Below are 20,748 nucleotides of genomic sequence, written 5' to 3' on the forward strand. Positions count from 1 at the left end.
AAACAAAAAAACAAAAAAAACTAACAGGGGTTAGAAGGATATAATAGGGCACAATCTACTTTTAGCATACTATTTTGCCATGATAGAAAGCACTTCCAAAAAGGAGAGATCTTGGTTTGAATTCCAGCTAACTAGTATTTCCAAGCTCTGTGACTACTGAGCAAACAACTTAACCTCATCTCAAACTCAGGTTCTTTGTAAAATGGGGTGATACTACTAATTCAGAATGGAAAGGATTAGCGGTAGTGAAGAATTACAAAGATTGTCAGTAGCATTCCAATAAGTAAATAGGTATTCAAAATATAAAAATGAAAAGAACAGCTAATATTTAGAAGGCCTACTTATGCCAGGCATTCTAAGTACTTCACATATGTTATCATTTAATCCTTGTAATAACCCTGTGAGGTAGATGCTATTATTATGCCCATTTTACAGATGAGGAAATTGAGACACATCCCAAGGTCACACAATAAGTAAGTTGTAGAAAAATTATTCAAACCTGGCTCCAGAGCTGATAGTTTCCACATAACAATAATTCTTCAGTTCGCTTGAACAAAAGTTCTTTTTCAGCTTGACGTAATTATGCTTGTGTCCCTCCAAAAAGCTAACCTCTAAAAGCTACAGAACTCTGGTCTACATATAGTACATTTCTGCCACTCCACTACCCATGTGTAAATCATTCCACAATTATGGGTCTTCATTTCCTCAAAATGAAATGCTACCACCCTGGGTTATTAAACTTTTTAAAACAGCATACAAGACAGTTTGCCTAAAAGCCTTTTCTTCCCGGTATAGACTGCATCTATCAAGACATAGTTGGTTATACAAAAGGAGACAAAAAAGATTTCATGTCAAGCAGGTATTGTACTTTAGGCCATTTTTGTGGCTAGTGACTATGGTGGTAGGTCTGGGAAAGAATTCCTAACTTCCCTTTTCTGGTTATGCTACTGGATAGGAGGAAGAGGTAACTAGAGATGAACAAGGCAGTTTCTGGCTTCATACTGTATGTGGTCTAGTTGTAAATTATAATACAGTGCTTTGAATCTGCCATTCACATTCAAAGGTTTTTCTGACAGCATCATTCCCAGAAATAAAGAATGTACTATTTAGGAGTATTCATTTATTCTATAAACACTTCCTGAGGTTCCAGTACATGTTAGTAATTAATCTAGGTGCTGGGGAGACAGTGGTTTAAAAAAAAGAAAACAGAAAGAGAGACAAATACAAACATCCCTGCCCTTGTGGAACTTACATTCTAGTGGTGGTGGGCAGGGAGGATTTATGCCTCAATTCAGTTCAGCTTTTTATTGAGTACTTACTATGTGCTGAATGCTGAACACTATCCTAGGTAGGTAGATGTTAGACAGTACAAACCGCAATAAGACATAGCCTATGAGCTACTTGAGAACAGGTTATAGAGGAGTCAGTTACATTAACAAGTAATACTTAAAACAAGAATCCTTAAAAAGCAAGTAATCAAAAAATATGTACAGTAATATTAGAATGTATAAGGTAAAACAGTATGGGAGGCTGCATGGATGATGTTTCTCAAGGACAAATAAGTTTCTCAGGTAAAAGAAAGGGATATGGTAGACTAGACATCTGTCATTCTTTTTGGCATCCTGCTAATTCCTTCGTATTCTGGGAAATTCTCCATCTTTTAAGGCTTGCTATCCCACCACAAAGGTTCACAATGCCAGATTATTGTTTTCCCTGCCTCCCCTACATCCAGGGCATGAGCAAGTGACTGAGGCCCCAGTAAGCACAAGCACCCTCACCTGGCTTGTAATTAGAAACTAATGATCCTAAGGAATGAGCATGAGGCCCTTCTCTGGTGGCAGAGGGGGTGATGGCTGCAGTATGACAAGTGGCAGTAGAGCATCTAGTGCTCAATGGTGATGGCAGTGGCATATTCAGTGCACCTCTCTGTGTATGACTGGGCCTTATCTCTAGCTCCATGTCCTGAACTTGGTTCCCCTGGAGATTCTGTGAACTCTTTAACAATCTTTTAGTAAAGTCCATTTCTGATTAAATCAACAAGCATTCATTTCTGCTTTAAGGCCTGTATTAAAACTGAAGAGAAGGGCATTCCAGGCTGAGGGAGGAGCAGAAGCAAAGTATACGAGAGGCCAGTTAGCTTAGTGATTAAGAGAGGAGCCTCTCAGGCTACAGAGATCTAAATTTGAATCAAGGTTCTACATTTTACTAGCTGTGAGACCTAATTCAATGTATTTAAACTCTCAAACCTCAACTCCTGCTTAGTAAAATGGAGATAATAATACATATTTATTATAGGTTCTTTTGAGAATTAAACAAGGTGATGATAATTCATTTAAAGCTCTTAGTACCTCACACAGAGTAAAACCTCCACAGATAATTGTTTTATTAGTAATATTGATGATGTAATAACCATGATATTTTGGGGTAGATACAAGCAATCTGATTCTGTTGGAGTTTAAAGCACAAGGAGAGGGGTGGTAGGAAATGAGGACAGAGGCAGGTTACAGAGAAGTTTTAAATCACATTGGGAAACTTGAGCATTACGCACTGGGGTCACTCATGGTGAACACACAGGAGAATTATCTTAAAGTATAAATATTGTATTAAATTATTAACTAGGAGACTGATGTGACCAGGTTTTGCGCTATATGTGTATTCTCCACAGCTATAGTTATATAGTTCCACTTGACCACAGTACTTGTGCACTTGCAGGATGTAATAATATATTATACATTGTTACTGTTGAGTCCTGATGCCATACAAACTGAAGTTATTTGATTCTAAATCAAATCCTCCAACATTGTGTATATCATCTGTCAATATGTTTGCAACTGGATCAGAAGAGGTTGGTTCTATACTTGAAATAATAGCTTCTCCTTGTCTGATCTGAGAGACAATTAGCCCTTCAGTGAGAAGGGAAGTTTATAAAATGGGGAGGGGGAATGCCTCCTCGGGTGACTGGCAGAAGTATGAATCACATCTGCAAGTCTGAGATTCTTCTATGACTTATATAATCAAATATCACCTGCCACTTTTTACAACGTGTTGTTGTGCACAAGCATCTTCATCTAGAGTCCATATTAAGTTAAAGATGAAAGGTTTTATTGTCAAGTCAAGAACAATCAATACTATCATTTTGCAGTGTGTGGTATTTCTTGCCAAATGCTAATAAGCATCACATTGTCTCTGTTAGCCCCGATCCTTCTGGCGCTGAGTAGACAATCTCATAGTTACTGTTCGGTTCTGCTTTACATTTACATGTAGTCTACCTGCTTACCCTCAGCTAATTTCTACCATTATCTCCTCTCCCTACCTCCACTCCACACCCATATCTACCTCTGAGAAACACTCTTTGATTTAATTTTGATTTTCACAGCAGCTACTGAAATCAAACCTGAGTCAAAACTGTGTAATTCAGAACAAGCGCTGAGAAGGACAATGTATGGGCTTGCTGGTGGAGGCTCTGGGAGGCTAGGGAAGGCAACAAAAATGGAACCCAAAATGTGCTCTGTAACCACTGAATGCTTCATTTCATTTTCTGCTACTCCCATCTGCTTTGGCAACGCAGCACAGTTTAGTCAAAAGAAAAAAAAAGCAAAACACAGACTTTTAAGTCAGCCAGAGCTGGGTTTGAATTCTAGGTCAACACTCAAGAACCCTGTTAGGTTGGTACTATTATACTCATGTTACTGACAACAGTATAGTAGCCCAGGGAGATTATGTGACTTGCCCTGTGTCTGTGCATGTAACAGGTCTCATTTTATAGTTAGAGAAACTAAGTCACAGAGCCATTAAAAAAAAATGTGCTCCGGAACTTACAAAGTGAATGAAAAGAAAGACGAATTTATTTCTTCTGACTGCTATTCCACTGATTAGCTGGACCATTCAGCCCTGCCTTTGTGGACAAGTTGAAGCAACAAACTAACTTAAAAACTAAAACCAGTTGAACAGGATAGGTTTGTAGGCAATACACCAACAATTCAGTATAATAATAAATACCCAACAGCTAGCTTGCTTTGTGGTTTTGGTACACTTTATAACCATTCACTCACCCACACAACATCAAGGGATGGTGGGGCTACCTTGTTAAAGCAGTTCATATAGAACAGGTAACCAAAACACGCTGTAGAGTTATAAGGAATATAAAGTCAAAAGAGAAATCTACAGCAAAAAAAGCCCAATGCCTTCCTCTGATCAAGCCTCAATACAGATATAAAACAGGATAAACACGTTGGAATACGAAGCATTCCATCTTTTCCCTCATTATTACCATTAACCCTTCCCAAACTGCCATTTCATCCCTATAAACAGCAGATAGGGCTGAAGAGAACCTAAAAAAGCTACTCGGTTCATGCAATTTCCTTCAGAGGAGACAACTTTCCCTAGAATATGTTTAAATGAATTTCATTTTTAAAGACCATTTCTAAAATTAAAAGGACCTAGGGCTTCCCTGGTGGCACAGTGTTTGAGAGTCCGCCTAACGATGCAGGGGACACGGGTTCGTGCCCCGGTCTGGGAAGATCCCAGATGCCGCGGAGCGGCTGGGCCCGTGAGCCATGGCTGCTGAGCCTGCGCGTCCGGAGCCTGTGCTCCGCAACGGGAGAGGCCACAACAGTGAGAGGCCCGCGTACCGCAAAAAAAATAAATAAAAAATTAAAAGGAACTAGAGAATATGATGTTCTCCTTACAATTAACAGTGTTACTCATAACCTCTTCTTTTTGCTCACATACATCAAATAAAAACTATAGATTTTTGGGCTTCCCTGGTGGCACAGTGGTTGGGAACCCGTCTGCCAATGCAGGGGACACGGGTTCGAGCCCTGGTCCGGGAAGATCCCACATGCCATGGAGCAACTGGCCCTGTGCGTCACAACTACTGAGCCTGCTCTCTAGAGCCCCGAGCCACAACTACTGAGCCCTCGTGCCACAACTACTGAAGCCCGTGCGCCTAGAGCCCGTGCTCTGCAACAAGAGAAGCCACTGCAATGAGAAGCCTGCGCAGCACAACGAAGAGTAGCCCCTGCTCACTGCAACTAGAGGGGGCCCATGTGCAGCAATGAAGACCCAATGCAGCCAAAAATAATAATAATAAATAAAATAAATATTTTAAAAAACTATAGATTTTAAAAAATAAACAATAAAAATCTAATAAGATCCCTGGTAATATGCCAGTTTCTAGGAAGCATGCAAGACTGAAACAAGTTTCCAAAATCAGTTATTTAAAGAGTGTAAAATCTACTAAATAAAGGTTATTTAACGTTCTCCAGCCAGGTTGAAAACATTCCTACCCCTTATCATTTTCCCTGTGACTAGGCAGAATACATTCCTTTTTCCAACTGAATATACTTCCCCTTCCCTAAGAGCTTAGCTGTCTCCCTGGCAAGGATATCATATAGAACAGCTGTTGTATTACCAGTATAAAAGCAATCCCATCCGATCTAATTGAAAAACATATGGATAGACTGAAACCAAACTTTTGGGAGCTCTGTATCTTTAAAGGAAGAGATAACCAAAGACCATCTATTGGTAAAGCCTGTGAACAATGTCATGAATTCAAATTCTGCACAATTTAAACAAGATCTATTTCAAAAACCTACTTTAATTAACTTTTAAGTTCATGCTTTAAATTCCCTAGACAGAATGAAATGGATAAAGAATCAGCTCTGTTTTCAGCCTCTGCTAAGATCTTAGTTAAACCTTCCCTAAAAGTACCAAATCTTAGATGTGTCTTCACTACCCTGATTTGTCAGGTGTCAGGAACAGTTTCCTTTCTTGGGTATTGTCTTCAGCAATCTCCTTTCTTCAGAACCACAACTCACTGAGACTAAGCAAATATCTCTGATGCAGATCAAAACTGGTGAGTCAATCGCAGAAATTAGAAAGTGGCCCGGGGTAATATCACCTGAGTTGATCTCATGTAAGTGGAGGCTTATCAAGCTTAACATAACTTTTTATTCATTTTTTATGTTATTCATTTATATTTATGACTGTAAAATTAAAATTGGATACATTCATTGAAAAAAAAACTTGGAAAATCCAAAGAAACACAGAGAAGGAAATTAAAAAGACCCATAATCCCATCACTTAGCTTTAGCCACTTAATATTTTGGTGTATTTCTCTCCTTCTATGTATACTGCTACTTAACATAATGTAAGCATTTTAATAGATGCATAATAGTTCAGAGATTACCATAATTTCTTTATCATAGAATTTTAGAGTAGAAAAATTCCTATTTCAAATATCTCTACTGAAAAAAACAAACCCAATATATAAACCAGATGAGAGTGGAGCTGATTAAAGTGTGGGCGGTGATGCGGGGGTGTGAGGTGAGGGTGGGGGTGGAGGGCCCAGAAGTAGACCCACTTGGCCTCCTGAGTCCCTATACTGGCTCCCAAACACATCTAAGGAACCCTGGCTTCCCAAATAATACAGTTTAGAAACAACAAATCTAGCCTCTTTCATTATACAGATGAAATTACTTGCCCAAGATTTCAGAACCAGTAAGAGAGCTGTGAAAGACCTTAGGGTCCCATGTCTTACATACAAGGGCTCTGCTTTTCCAACTTTAGCTACTTTTTCTACAAAAGGCATCAGATGTGCATCTGTATATTGCTGTTCTTCCTTTAAGAAAAATAGAAGGGACAAAGTTATGTAACAAAAAATGAATAATTAATGTAATTTGCTAGATCTCAAAGAACTCCACTTACCTAAGTAGGTTCTCATACTATTCCTATGAGTAATGGAGAAAAGGAGAAAAGTTCATTTCTAAACTAAGGAAAAGGCCATGAGATTACATTATTTTCCTCAAGAATACACTACACATCTAGTGTAGCTACAAACCACTCCTTCTTCTTCACTCATTCAATCCTTAAATTTTTATTCAGAATCTATTTTGGGCTGGATGCTGGGGATACAATTGTGAACAGAACAAACAGAAGTCCCTGCCCTCATGGACTTCGTAAGCCTGACAGCTTGAGCAAGCTGCTTTCTCTTTCTGAACCTCAGTATTTGCCACCCATAAAGTAAGGATAATAATACTTAACTACTGCTTTGTCTAAGAATTAAATAACATGATGTAAGTAAAAAAAAAAAAATCCTGGTAGGTAATTAGGCATATAATAGGTGCTCAGTTAACATTAATTACCTTTCCTCCCAGAGCGTTAAATATTAGATTGGTAATGAGAGGTGAGAAAGTACCAAGTTCCTTTGATACTCACACTGATTTGAGGCAACAGAACAAGTATGTTAAAATAATCCCAAACAGATTCCTACACTAGAAGAGAAGTAAATAATATTTCCATCTGAAGAAATGAAATTTACATGAGTTCTCCCAATCAAGTTCTGTAGTTTGCGTTGCTACCTCCATCACCATTTACGTTCAATTATTACTGGGCTCTTTCCATAACATTCAGCCCCATATAGTACTTAGGAAATAAAATATAAAGTAAGCAATCCTCTTCCCAAAATGCTATTTTTCCATCCCGTAAATATGGGCAGCTAAACCAGTCAAAGATTTACATTCAACAAAATAAACTTAAAGGACAACAGTTTGGGACTTCCCTGGTGGCACAGTGGTTAAGTATCCGCCTGCCAACACAGGGGACACAGATTCAATCCCTGGCTGGGGAAGATCCCACATGCCACGGAGCAACTAAGCCCGTGCGCCACAACTACTAAGCCTGACCTCTAGAACCCGTGAGCCACAACTACTGAGCCCACGTGCCACAACTACAGAAGCCCATGGGCCTAGAGCCCATGCTCCGCAACATGAGAAGCCACCGCAATGAGAAGTCTGCGCACAGCAAAGAGTAGCCCCCGCTGGCGGCAACTAGAGAAAGCCCATGCGCAGCAATGAAGACCCAATGCAGACAAAAAAATAAATAAATAAAATAAAAAGGAAAAGAAAAGACAACAGTTTGATTTCTTTTTTTTTTTTTTGGCCACACCATGCGGCTTGTGGGATCTTAGTTCCCCAAGACAACAGTTTGAAATACAAAATACCAAATGTGAAACCCACCAAAAACCTATAAAGTTTTGGTCTATATTCACCAACATAAGTACCAACAGAGGTCAGAACCTGAGGTTTTACTGACTCATATAATACCCAGAAATCTACAAAATATAGATGCCAAAGTCTCGGAGATTCTAAGAGCACCTTGTAAACTGTAAAGCACTGCACACTTGTTAATTATTAGAAGCACTCTGTTCACTATTGACTTTAATTAGATTTCTACAGGGGAAATTCTGTCATTCAAAAGATCTAATATTTGCTTCTCAACCAAATTAAACCTTTTATATTGCTATTTAGCCCAAATACACCTACCCAACAAAAACAGCTCATATTATTCATAAATAGAAAAAGAAATTTGCTACTTATTCAAAGTACTGGATTTTTTTTTTTTTGGAGGCAGATAATTTCTGTTATGGCAGGTTTTTTTTTTCTGTATTGTTCCTCAGGAGAAGGAAAAAAAACAAAAAACAAAAACAAAAGCTGGTCAATAAAGAAGATCCAGAACAAAAAGAAAATCTTTTCTTTCATTTTTTTCTAAAAGAAAGAATTAATACCATATCCTGAATATTGTATAAACTATGACATTTTCTTATCAAGTGGGCTTAATAATCTAAATTAAACAGACTTTAAAAACAAATTCATAGGGACAAAGTCAAAGTCACAAAGAAAGACAGGTTTTGTTCTGAGTGCAAAGTGTTCAACCCTGTGCACCCTGTTACCAGAACGTCTTCAAGGACCTTTTGTTCCCCTGGAAAGACCTCTTGGAAGAATTAGGCTTTGAGGAGGCATTGAAGGAGGACAAATGGGAAATTGTTAAGTAGAGAGGATAATTTGGTTCCTTAAAGAACATGAAAGAATGGATGGGTCCAAGAATAAGAGACAGGAGTAAGAAGAACATACAGAGGAGCTTAAAGTGAAAAAAAATGAGCAAGGAGAACAGAAGATTTTATTTTAATGAAGAAAAAGTAATAGGGAAAGATTTTTCAGACAGTAATACTTATCTGTGGAACAGTGGCATTACTAGAGGGATTATTCTGACACACATTTATCACATGTACTTAAATAGATACAGTTAAAAAGAGCTGAGTAAACCTTTACTGTGATTCAAACACACATGTATCCAGACATAATCTTTATCTTTTTCATGACAATTTTTAAAATATCTCCCTTCAAAGTTACCAGTGCAGTTAGGGTAGTTGTTTCTAGTGAAAAACAGATAAACCAAAACGCATACTTGAAAAAAAGACTAAGTGACCAAGAAGAGATACCTATAACATAATCTCAACATTAGTATTAAAGATGTTTATATTATATGTAAAGAAAACAAACAAAAATAAAGATCAAGGCAAAAAGCATGAATTAAAGCTATTTTTAACTAAAAATATCATCTAACACTGTCTTTCAGCCAAACAGATCTTATATTTCTATTCTCTTCTGATCTATTAAGTGCCCTAGAGCAGTAATCTCTCTACCCATAATCTACCCATCAGTAAAAACAGCACCATGATACTTTTCTTCTATTCTTTTTATAAGGGTGCCAAGATGTCTGGGAGTTAATATATACATGCTTAGCAATGCTGAGATGAAAAGTAATGCTCACTTTAATTTTATGGATCTTTATAAAAAATCAAGATAAAAAGACCTAGTTAGATTATTTCAATGTGTAAATTTTCAACCAGCCAGAAGGCTTCCTGGGGACATAATTCAGTAGATTTGAAACTAATGCTTTAGAGTTTAACTGTGCTGTTCCAGAAACTAATCAGACTAAGGAATTCCTGCAGAAAGCTAGGCACTCAGGCCAGGAATAAGATAGAGTGAATTTGAGTAGTCCCTGGGCCTAGCCCTAAAAAGACTACAGACAATCCTCCCTATCACAGACCATATTAGAACCTAATCAAAGGAAGAGTTAGAGCTATAATTGTACAACATTGTAAAACAGAAATTTTGAGGAGGTGACTAAATAGCACACAAGAGAATGAAGAGAGTAAATGCCAAAGAACAGGTGAAAAATGTTCAGACTAGTATCCAAGGGCAAATATTTTTAGCAAAATGGTTTCCTTCTCTTATCCTCTATGTAACTATTTCTTTAAATGCCAATAATATGGATTCTGGAACCACAAAGGCTGGGCTTGAATCTAGGCTCCACCATAGCTGGGCTTCCCTGAGTCTCAGTTTCCTTATCTATAAAATGAAGATAGTAATAGTACCTAACTCAATTATACCTAACTGTTGTGAGGATTAAGTAAGGTAACATATGTAAGGCACTTAGAACAGTACCTGTAGCATAGTAAGTACTAAATGTGTTTGCAATTACTATTACAGTGGTGCACAGTCCCTCAGACCTGATGTAAATACCAGAAGATCCAAAAAACCAAAAATTTTTCTGTTATTCATTTGGCAGCAAAACCTGACCTGAACAAATGCAAGGCTATTTATAGCTTTTTTAAAAACCCACTCAGTGTGAATATACATGCATTTTACTGCAAGTATCTTCATGTGTTTGATTACAGGATGCTGCCCTAGACTACACTGGGGTGTATTTATTAACTTCCTAAAATCTGAAAAATTCTAAATTCTGAAATACACCCAGCCCCACAGGTTTCTGATAAAAGATTATGAACATACCTTATCTTTGAAGCCTGAACAATTTCTATTTCCTTAAAATGAATGGTATCTTCTTAAATAACCATAAGCAAATGACACCCTGAACCTAGCTGTACAGAATTTTAGGATGAAGAAAATGTTTCCCAGTACAGGTAGGAGGGCCCTGAATTCCGAGAATGCTCCTTTCAAATAAAATCCATTCACAATATTTTATTTACATGCCATAGTAGTCAGAGCTTTCAAACTCTAAATTCTAGGACTTGCTTGAAAAAAAGCCTATTCTCTTAACTTAGATCACAAATAAATGATTGAGGCTCATTTCGGGGGCATTCATGTGCCCTGAATCATGTGTACCAAATCATCACAGAACTTTACAGCTGGAAGAGACCCTTGAGAACTAATCTAAATCATTATTCCTTCCCTTCCAAACTGTTTTATCATCCATAAATGTACTCTCCCCTATGAGGTAAGAACAAACTGCCCTAACTTGTCCTTAGACTCTGTCTATAGGAACACCCTGTAGGTGAATGTGAATAAACTGGGTGGGGTACATTGACAGACTCGGGATCCAAAATGATGGGTTGAATCTAACACAATAAATCTTACATGCTTGGCAAATGTCTCAGTTTACACTTAAGAAAATAACAAGAGTTTCCAAGTGCAGAATGAAGAAAGACTCATCTACTCCATGTTTTTTTTTTTTAAAAGAAGACTTAACTATCTTAATGGACTCAATGAGTCAACTACATAATGTGGCTGCTAAAAAAGCTACTGTGATTAGGAACTAACTACATCAACAGTGGTACAGCAACCAGAAAGAACAAGGTAACCGCCCTCTCTGCTATGAGCTGGTTAGAGCACATCTGGAGCAATACGTTCAGCTCTGTGTTCAACACTCCAGGAGAGACACAGAAAAACTGAAAAAGTCCAGAAGAGGGGTAACCAGGATAGTAAGGGAATGTGAAACCATTTCACATAACAGTTGAGGGAGCTGAAGTTATTTAGTCCAGACTCAGAGGGAACATGATCACTGTCTGCAGATCCCTGAAGAACTGTCATGGCCCAGAGAGAGCTGACTTGTTCTGTATGGCCCCAAAGGGCAGAGCCAGAATCAGCTGGTGTTAACCACAGTGAGAAATATTTCAGCTAAGTCCACAGAAGTGTTTCTTGCAATGTAGAGCCACGTTAGGACACAGTGGCTTCTAAAGTCTTATCTAGCCCTGAAGGTCCATAATTTTAAAAATCAAACATTTGTCATCTCTTCGGTCTCTTACTGTTGATAACTATTATTCTCTAGTATCACAGCTTCTGCCTTCACCCTTCTTAAAATGTCCTACCCAGCCAACCAATCAGTCAAATGTTTTGCCAGGTCTGTGGGAGGAAAATGCTTGCTTGCTGGGCAATTAGTTTCAGTTTGCAGATCAGTGTCTCTACAAACAAAAGACAGCCCTAATTGAGGGGCAGGCAAGAGCTCTGAGCTAGACCTCCTTGAAAGAAATTCTTATTAATTCAAATAGCAGCTAGAAGACCCATCTAAACACGTAATATATTATCTATGGTGTTCAGTCCTTACAGGAACATTAAAATAAAACACCCTGTACCCGTCTTCCCAAATGCCAGAGAATCCAACTTTACCAACCTAACTAGGTCTCTCAAATTCAGTTAGAAGTTTTCCTTCTGTCAAAGAGATGCGTTTACTGTTTGAAGTAGACTAAAACCCATGCTCAGATAGAAAGGCCATACTCGATTACATTACTGTAAAGCTAAAATTGCCCATCAGTAGGCCCACAGAGGCAGTTCAGCTTCTGAGAACTAGACATGGGCAATCCACAGTGAATTCACAGAAAACTACAAGCTATGAAAAATTTAAAACGCAGGAGAGCTACAAAAATTGGACATCCTTCTAAAACTTCTGTTGCTCAAAGACCATCATAGACATAGATATATGGTAGTCTATGGAAGTTACTAAAAGCCTTGAACAGCTCAGATGGCAAATATTACTCAATCCAGCTTTACTTCTCCTGAAATTGATCTGGAGTCTACAAAACTCCAGCCAAAGTATTAGAGAATATAATATATACGTGATGGACTGAACAAGAACACATTCTTCCCTGTGCTTTTTAAAGTGAAGCCCAGAAGCAATCTAAGTGTCCATAAACAAGGGATTGGTTAAATAAGTTATGGTATATACTTACAATGAAAAATGCAACTGCTGAAAAGAATAAGGTAGACCTTAGGTACTAACATGAAAAAAACAGTCCATGATACATAGTTAACTGGATACAGCAAGTCGCAAAACTCTACGACTTGCTATAACCATATATAATTAATATATGTAACATATATAATTATTTCATTTTGAGTTTTTAAAACCTATTTTTAAAAACCCTGTGTTTATGTTCATATATGCCTAGAAAAATGTCTGAGAAAAGATCAAACTGCTAACAGTAGTGACCTTTAGGAACTGACTGGAACTGGGAGGCAGTAAAGGAGTGACTTTCACTCTTTCCTTTGTAGACTTCTGGTTCTTTGTTTTTCGCAAGTAAAGGTTACGTTTGCGGACAAATGCTGTATGAGTCCCCCTGTATGAGGAACCTGGAGTAGGCAAATTCACTGAGACAGGAAGTAGAATGGTTGTTGCCAGGAATTAGGGCGATGGGGGTGGGAAGTTATTGTTTAATGAATACAGAGTTTAAGTTGGGGAAGATAAAAAAGTCCTGAAGATGGATGGTAGTGATGGCTGTACAACTTGAATGTACTTAATACCACTAAATTGTACACTTAAAAATGGTTAAAATGGTAAATTTTATGTTATGTATATTTTATCACAATGAAAAAGTAACTTAAAAAGGAAAAAGTTACCTTTGTGATTTAAAAATAACAGTACAAAAATTATTAAGGTAAAATAACATCAATTACACAGACATTATATACTAACCATTCAAAATAAGCAATCTTCCTACATAAACACTACGGTGTGCTTCAAACTTCGGAAAATCTAATTCATCCTCTTCTACTATATTTTACTAAAACAAATAAAAATCACCACAAGTCTCTACTAGGTTTCTCAAATGCTTTCTATCCCACAAAAAAAAAAAAAAAAAAAAAAGAAGAAGACCTAGTCATAAGGATAGCTAACACACCCACCCACAGTGTGTTGCTCTGCACGGGGAACGGTTGTTCTAAGCTTTATAAATGTACTAAATTATTTAATTTTCACAACAATCCTATGAGCTAAGTACTATTATTATCTTCATTTCTCAGATGAAGAGAGGTTAAGCGACCTGCCCAAGTTTACACAGCTAATAAAGGGCAGAACTACGATTCAAACCTAAGAATGGACTCCAGAGTCCATACTCTCAACCTCTATGCTTCCCGTCTCTCAGTAATATATCCATCTCTCTATAGGAAGAGGCCAAAAAAGGCTACAGTCAAAATCCAGCTAGTTAGCACAGCCCTTGAAGCTGGAAGAAATACAAACTTGGCTTTTTATGGGTGAATAATCTGCATTCCTTCTTATGTCAATGCCAAGCTCCAATCCAAGATGTGACTGTATTAAGGCTCATAATCATGTGGGAAAACTCTCTACAAATTCAATTATAGTCCAAAGTCCATACCTGACTCCACAGTAAATCACTGAGCCTAAGAATTAGGTCAGAGATCCATTAATATAAATACAGCTAGCCAAAATGGTTTGGACAAATCAAACCCCAACTCAAAGCAAAGGAATTCAGAAACTCTTGACTAACATCTTGACAAGGTAGGTTTTATTTGTTTAGTTCAAGGCCCACTTTAGATCTCAAGGGGGAAAGAACAGAAGTTGTCTCTAACTTTGCTTGAAGACTTCAATCAGCAGGAAGAAGAGCTATATTTTCTACAGGGACTCAGACAGAAATTGGCTTTTATTAGCATCAGCAAAACTGAACATTCCCCTTAAGGGGGAAAAACCCCAGCATTCCTGCTTAAAATGTGTATTTGTCCAAACATATTGACCTTGTAATTGAAGAAGGGAAAAAAAAAATGGTGCAAGGAAGGAATTTAACCTAATTTATAAATGTGCTCAACCTAGATACACACCTGCCCCAAATGACCTACTGAATCTATTTATTTGCAGAGAAAACATGGATTACAATGTCTTTTTTTTGGCCTCAAGTGGTCTGTACTACTGTTTGTAAACAAAATCCTCTCAATATCTTTTCCACCTGTCACATGCACATCTGATATTTATATAAACAAGGAGAAATGAACAAGGAAAGTGGAGCTGTAGGAGGAATCCCTTAGACTCAGTTTTTGACCAGTTGGTTTCAGGAGGTACTGGGCTGGCTTTCAAACTTCCCCAGATCACCCAGGCGGAGAGGCAAGGTGAGCGAACCGAACGCAAAAGTTTGCGCCCATTCAGCCTGTCTGACAAAGGCCAGAGAGCCCTGTTTGGAAGGAGGTGCGATGCCTTTCCACGCAGCAGCCGCCCCCCTCCCGAGGACGCACAGCCCAAGGGGGGGACAAAAGACATTCCAGATTGGGGGCTGGGGGGCAGGCTAGCTGGAGCTTGCACCTCCCCTTGAGAGTCGAAATCTGGGGAACCTTTGGGGCAAGAAATGATCCATTCCAGCCAAGAGCCCAACGCTAGAGGCCAGGGCTGGGGAAAGGCACTGACAGCCGCTGGGAGGGTCCGGCGGGCGAGGAAGCGCTGAGACTCACCTGGGGGAGGCGGGGAGGGGGCCTCGGTGGCAGGTGGGGTGGGCGGGACGCTGCTGCTGCTGCCGCCGCCGGGGAGAATGGAAGTCGGGATCGGGGGAGTGGTGGGCGCCGGCACCGTGGTCGCTACTGGGGTGGTCGCCGCTGGGCCAGTGGTCGTCGAGAGGGTGGTGGGCGCGGGTCTGGTCGTCGCCCGAGCGGTGGTCCCAGCACGTTCCACCGCAGGAGGTGTGATCGGCGAGGGGCCGAGCGGCGCCCGAAAGGTGGTCGGAGGGGGTTCGGCCCTGGCCCGAGAAGGGGTGGTAGCCAGGGGCTGGGCTGAAGAGGACGCAGCCAGGGGTCGGTGGACGGTAGCGTTCGGGGGTCCGGTCCTCGGGGCCTGGGCCGTGGGAGCCATGGCCTTAGAGAAAGAGTGACTGGGCTCGCCCCCCAGCCCCGGGCCCGGCGACGCGTCCACCTGCCCCGTGGCCCCGCCGCCACCGGTGACATTCCCCGCTGAGGTTGCTGAGGCGGCGGCGGCGGCGGCGGCGGCGCACAACAGGGCGAGGCCGCCCAGGCTCGGCAGGCTCCTCATGGCGCGCTCGGCTTCGCCATTCATTCATTCAGTCAGTCGGTCGGTCAGTCATCTTCTCCTCCCTGCACTCGGACCAGGGAAGCCGCCGCAGCCGCCACCACCACCGGGCGCACCATCGCCACCTCCCTCTGACAGGCGGCCGGCCCCGCGGGCGGGCCCCAGCGCGGAGGGAGAGACCGGGCCGTGCGAGGACAGCCCGCCCTCACCGATTGGCAGCCTGACCCGACCAATGGGAGGCCACGCTAACTCACGTGACCCACCCGCTTCCCGGCCTCTTTGTGGCCCCGCGGGCCAATCAGAGAACGTCAAGGAGAGGGGGCGGTGCTAAGGCGGGAAGAGGGTGGTGCGAGCGCAGCACCAGCCGGTCCGGCTAGCGGCAGCCACGGCTTTGTCTGCCCAAGGAGTGGGGCGCGGGCCTCGGGCACCGGGCGCCACGGAGCAGACAAAGGACGCGCCCCACGCGGCAGAAGCCGGGCCAAGTCGCCTGCTCCACTGGGCGGCGAGCGCGACCCGGAGCGGGGATCGAGAGCTTCCCCGCCTTCTTGAACAATGGGGCGCCGGCGGCGCTCCCGGGCTCGGGTGGAGACGGAGCTGGAACCCCAGCGATGGGTGAGGGCGGCTGCAGCGAGGATGTGGAGCCCAGCATTCCCTCTGCTGCCCGAGAGCACCTGGCCTCGGCCCTGCGAGGTCTGCGCTGCATTCCCATTTCAGAGATGGGGAAACTGAGGTCCTTGTTGAGGACCTCACCGAACCAAGACCCACGCCCTCATCAGACACCTGCAGTGGGCCAGGCGCTGTGCCTGGCAGGACGGAGGTTCTAAGAGACCCGTCAGGAGCCGGAGGTGCAAGCTTCCTGCGTGGGGAAGACAGGCTCACATGCACACTTCACCCTAAAACGCCGGGGAGAGTGGGATCGGATGGGGTTGAACCTCAGCTCCAAGTTTCCTGCTGAGTGGTTTTGCGGCCTGAGCGCAGTGTTCTCACCTCTAAAAAGGGGTAGATAGAAAGCTAACATCCCCAACGGCCCCATCCCCCTCTTACAGAGCTGATGTGAGAATTAAGTAATGAATTGAAAGGGCTTAACGCAGTGCCTGGCCCACAGTAAACCCTCATTTATGCTTACTACTCTCAGTGTAGTGTTAAGACAAGACCCATGCCGCAGCCCTGCGTGTACCCAAAGCCGCCTGCCTCTTGGGGTGGGTCTGATAGCAGAGCTTAACCCTGGGTGACACTCAACCCTGTGTAAAGCTGGAATTCCGGTGCGCAGCCTCGCACCATCGCCCAGGATTCAGAGCTCGCTCAGGCGCTGCAGCCTCGGCTCAGCAGCTTCTAGTGGCAGGCGGGCAGGGCGCGTTTGTCATCTGACAGGGCTTAATCCCAGCCCCACCGCCAACCCATTCCTGGCCTCCCCTGCGTGATGCTCGCTTTGTGTATGGCTTCCCATTAGTCACTGGCCTCCAACAAGAACGGGGCGATGAGATTTGCATGCGAACCCGTGTATATGTGAATTTAAAATGCACTTCTTTACCTGCATGAGGAGTCGGTGGGGAGAGGATAGTTTTGTGCTTGTGTAATGAAAACATAAACATGTTTGTGAGTCTGTGTGTATGAGTATTATGTGTATTTGTATGAGCTTATGAGTATGGGAGCTAGTATCTTTTTTGCGTATTGTATGTTTTAAGTATCTGCATGTGTGCTGATGTGTGTTTTATGTGTATTTTCTGTGTGTCTTTGCATTTGTGAGTACCTATGAGTGTGTCTTGGTAGGTCCATGTATATATGTAAGGGGAGGGGGCAAACTGGGAGGGCTGTGTATGGGTTCTGGTTTCAGAACCATTCAGAATTCAGAATTCTGGTTTCAGACCAATATTTAGGAAGCACAAATCAAGATTCTGTTTTTACTTCTTGGGGAAGGGAGGGGATAGGTCATGCCTCTTACCCATATTCTTTTGCTGAATCTTTCTAGCCCTTCAAACCCCAACCCAAATACCATATCCTCTAAGAGACTCTTCTGGATCTCTGAGTGGGAATTAATCTCCCCCTCCCCATTTTCCCACTGCCGTTTGTTTGTTCATTGATTATAGCCCTGACCTATCAATCTATCTCTCCCCTGCCTCTTCCTAAAAGGATTAAGGATGGCTTTCAGAAATACATACAACAGGATAAATAGAACTGCCCACGTGATTTTATTACTTCTCACAGGCTTGCATCAGCGGGAATACTAGAACTTGTGATTTCTGTGTCTGTCTCTCCCATTAGGCTGTTCTCTCTGTTCTCAGTGCTTAGCAAGGGGTAATATGTGTGAGCATTGACCCATGCTGGTTAAATTGAATTAACTTGAAAAGAGATCCTGTGGTGTCCTGGGAAGAGCTTGTATCTTTAGCGTCAGACAGATCTGGGTCATGATTCTGCCAGCTGTGCGACCTTGAAAGAAACCTTTCACCGCTCTGAGCCTCAGTTTCCTCATCTATAAAATGGGACCAATGAATTCTGTCTCACTTAGTTGAGCTGAGGCCTGAAGAGAATGTTTTTACAGAGCCTGGCACACAGAAGTTGTCCGATCTGTGGAGGCTCATTTCATTTATACCAGTACTAACTTTGAGTCTTGTTGGCCTAAGGACCACAACCAGAAACAACTTCCCCATCAGGTGACATGGCCTGACAGTCACCCTACCAGATACCCCAAGTGATAGCTGAAAAATGCTGGGTTGGCCCTAAGCTGTGCTATATCAGAGATTCAATGGCACTAGGAGAGAAAAGCTGATGCAGCTTCTTTGCCTGAAGAATCACAGAGAAAAGACTAGAAGCCCTTGCCAAAGTAATCCAGGCCAGCTCCCTGCCTCAGACAGGGATCACCCCCGCCATGGGTTCTAAAATGAGTTAATTACCCTGTAATAAGTATAGAAAATGTTGAATTTTTTGGAAAGGTGATTTAAGTGTATTAACGTTGATCCACTCAACATTTAATCCTTAAATTTCCTGTTCTGCCTTTATCTCTAAAGTGCAAGATAATGCTTTTGTTTGTTTCTTAGGAATAATATTTTATTTTTGTGTTTAAAAATTGGAAATGCTCCAAATATCCAAATCAGAGAAAGTTGTTATTAAATCTCTTCAATTTAATCATATAAAGTCATTGTAAGGGTGGCTATGAAGACATTATAGTGAATATTAATAATCGACCATTGAGCTCTTACTACATGCTAGACATTATACTAAGAGCTATACATTAATTCTTTTGTTTAATCCTAAGAACAACCCCAGGAAGTAGGTACTATTATTATCCCTATTTTACAGCTAAGGAAACTAGGCCACAGGGAGGTTAAGCAACTTGCCCAAGGTCACTTAGTAAATGATAGAGCCAGAAATCAAACTGAGGCTGGCTGGCTCTAGCTGGCACCCTTAACAACTCTGCTGTAAAGGGAAAATGCTTATGAAATAATTTTAAGAAAAGAGAAAATAAAAATTAGAGCTATGACTCTCTGTGTAACAGAATGTCATTTGGTACTTTTCCTGTGGCTCCAGAATTGCAGCTAAGGCCCAGGGCTCTAAAGAGAGCTGTCAACCCATCCATGGCATCCGGGGCCTCTGGACTTAATGAGGGGTGGTGAGGAGGCACAGAGCAGCAGGGGGCAGAGAGGGCTGATTCCTCTTTGTATCTTCGGCACCTAGCACAGTGGCAAATACAGAGAAGTGAATTGTATGTTGAGCTAAACAAGGCCTTATGATGTGGCAGACACCGTTCCAGGAGTTTTGCATTCATGACCCATTTATTCCCCAAAGGTAGGACTATCATCTGTACTTGAAAGGAGGAGAAAAGGAGCCTCTGAGAGGTTAAGGGACTTGCCCAACATCTGCCCAGCTCCAAAATCCAGGCCATTTACATAGCTACTATGCCTTGCACATAGTAGGAGCTCAGTGAACACAAAGAAAGAACAGGTATACACCAAATTTAACCCTCCTGCTAGAGCAGCATTTAAGAAAAGAGAAGCTTTGAGAGTAAGGAAAGAAGGCATAATAATATAATCAGCAAAATAACTTCATCTCCAGATTTCAATAAAACACAGAAACTTTCCCCTTTCTGGTTTCATTGAAACAGCAGTGCCGACATGGACTATTTCTTTTTTTTTTTTTTAACATCTTTATTGGAGTATAATTGCTTTACAATGGTGTGTTAGTCGCTGCTGTATAACAAAGTGAATCAGCTGTACGTATACATATATCCCCATATCCCCTCCCTCTTGCGTCTCCCTCCCACCCTCCCTATCCCACCCCTCTAGGTGGTCACAAAGCACCGAGCTGATCTCCCTGTGCTACGTGGCTGCTTCCCACTAGCTATCTATTTTACATTTGGGAGTGTATATATGTCCATGCCACTCTCTCACTTCGTCCCAGCTTACCCTTCCCCCTCCCCACGTCCTCAAGTCCATTCTCTATGTCTGTGTCATGGACTATTTCTAACCCTGCCAGAGCCTGGGCTCCTATAAGATGTGGCCAGATGCAGACAACTTTAGTTATTGGGGCCACTATTAGCAAAGCCTGCTCAGCAGAGTCACAGAAAGAGAAATACAAACGGCTAAGCCACACAAAGCACTGTGTATTCAACTTAAGTCATCAAAGATTTGCAAGCTGAGACAATAAGTTACCATTTTTTTAACCTATTGATTTGGCAAGAATTTTTTAAAACTGGTAATACTTGTTGCTGGCAAGGGAATGCCTCACATAACTGATGAGAATGTAAAATGTAAATGATATGTAAAATGTAAATGATATGTAAAATGTAAAATGATACCACCTTTCCAGGAAGCCTTAAAAGTGTTTGTACTCTTTGACTCGTTATTTCCACTTTAAAGAATCCATTCAAGA

At 41.6% G+C, this 20,748-nt stretch overlaps 1 protein-coding gene across 1 annotated transcript in view; it reads right to left on the reverse strand.

Moving 5' to 3' along the window:
- The window catches only part of MEGF9 (multiple EGF like domains 9), an 87,580-nt gene extending 71,634 nt beyond the window's left edge, over positions 1-15,946 (reverse strand). Inside the window, exon 1 of the mRNA XM_089913677.1 lies at positions 15,315-15,946. Coding sequence (XP_089769803.1) covers positions 15,315-15,909 — 595 coding nt within the window. The 5' untranslated portion in view covers positions 15,910-15,946. The remainder of the gene's footprint in view (positions 1-15,314) is intronic.
- Between the last annotated feature and the right edge of the window lie 4,802 nt (positions 15,947-20,748).

This window comes from Delphinapterus leucas, chromosome 6 (assembly GCF_059928025.1).
Source record: "Delphinapterus leucas isolate spDelLeu-1000000601 "Yukka" chromosome 6, BTC_Dleu_Yukka2, whole genome shotgun sequence".
Taxonomy (NCBI): domain Eukaryota; kingdom Metazoa; phylum Chordata; class Mammalia; order Artiodactyla; family Monodontidae; genus Delphinapterus; species Delphinapterus leucas.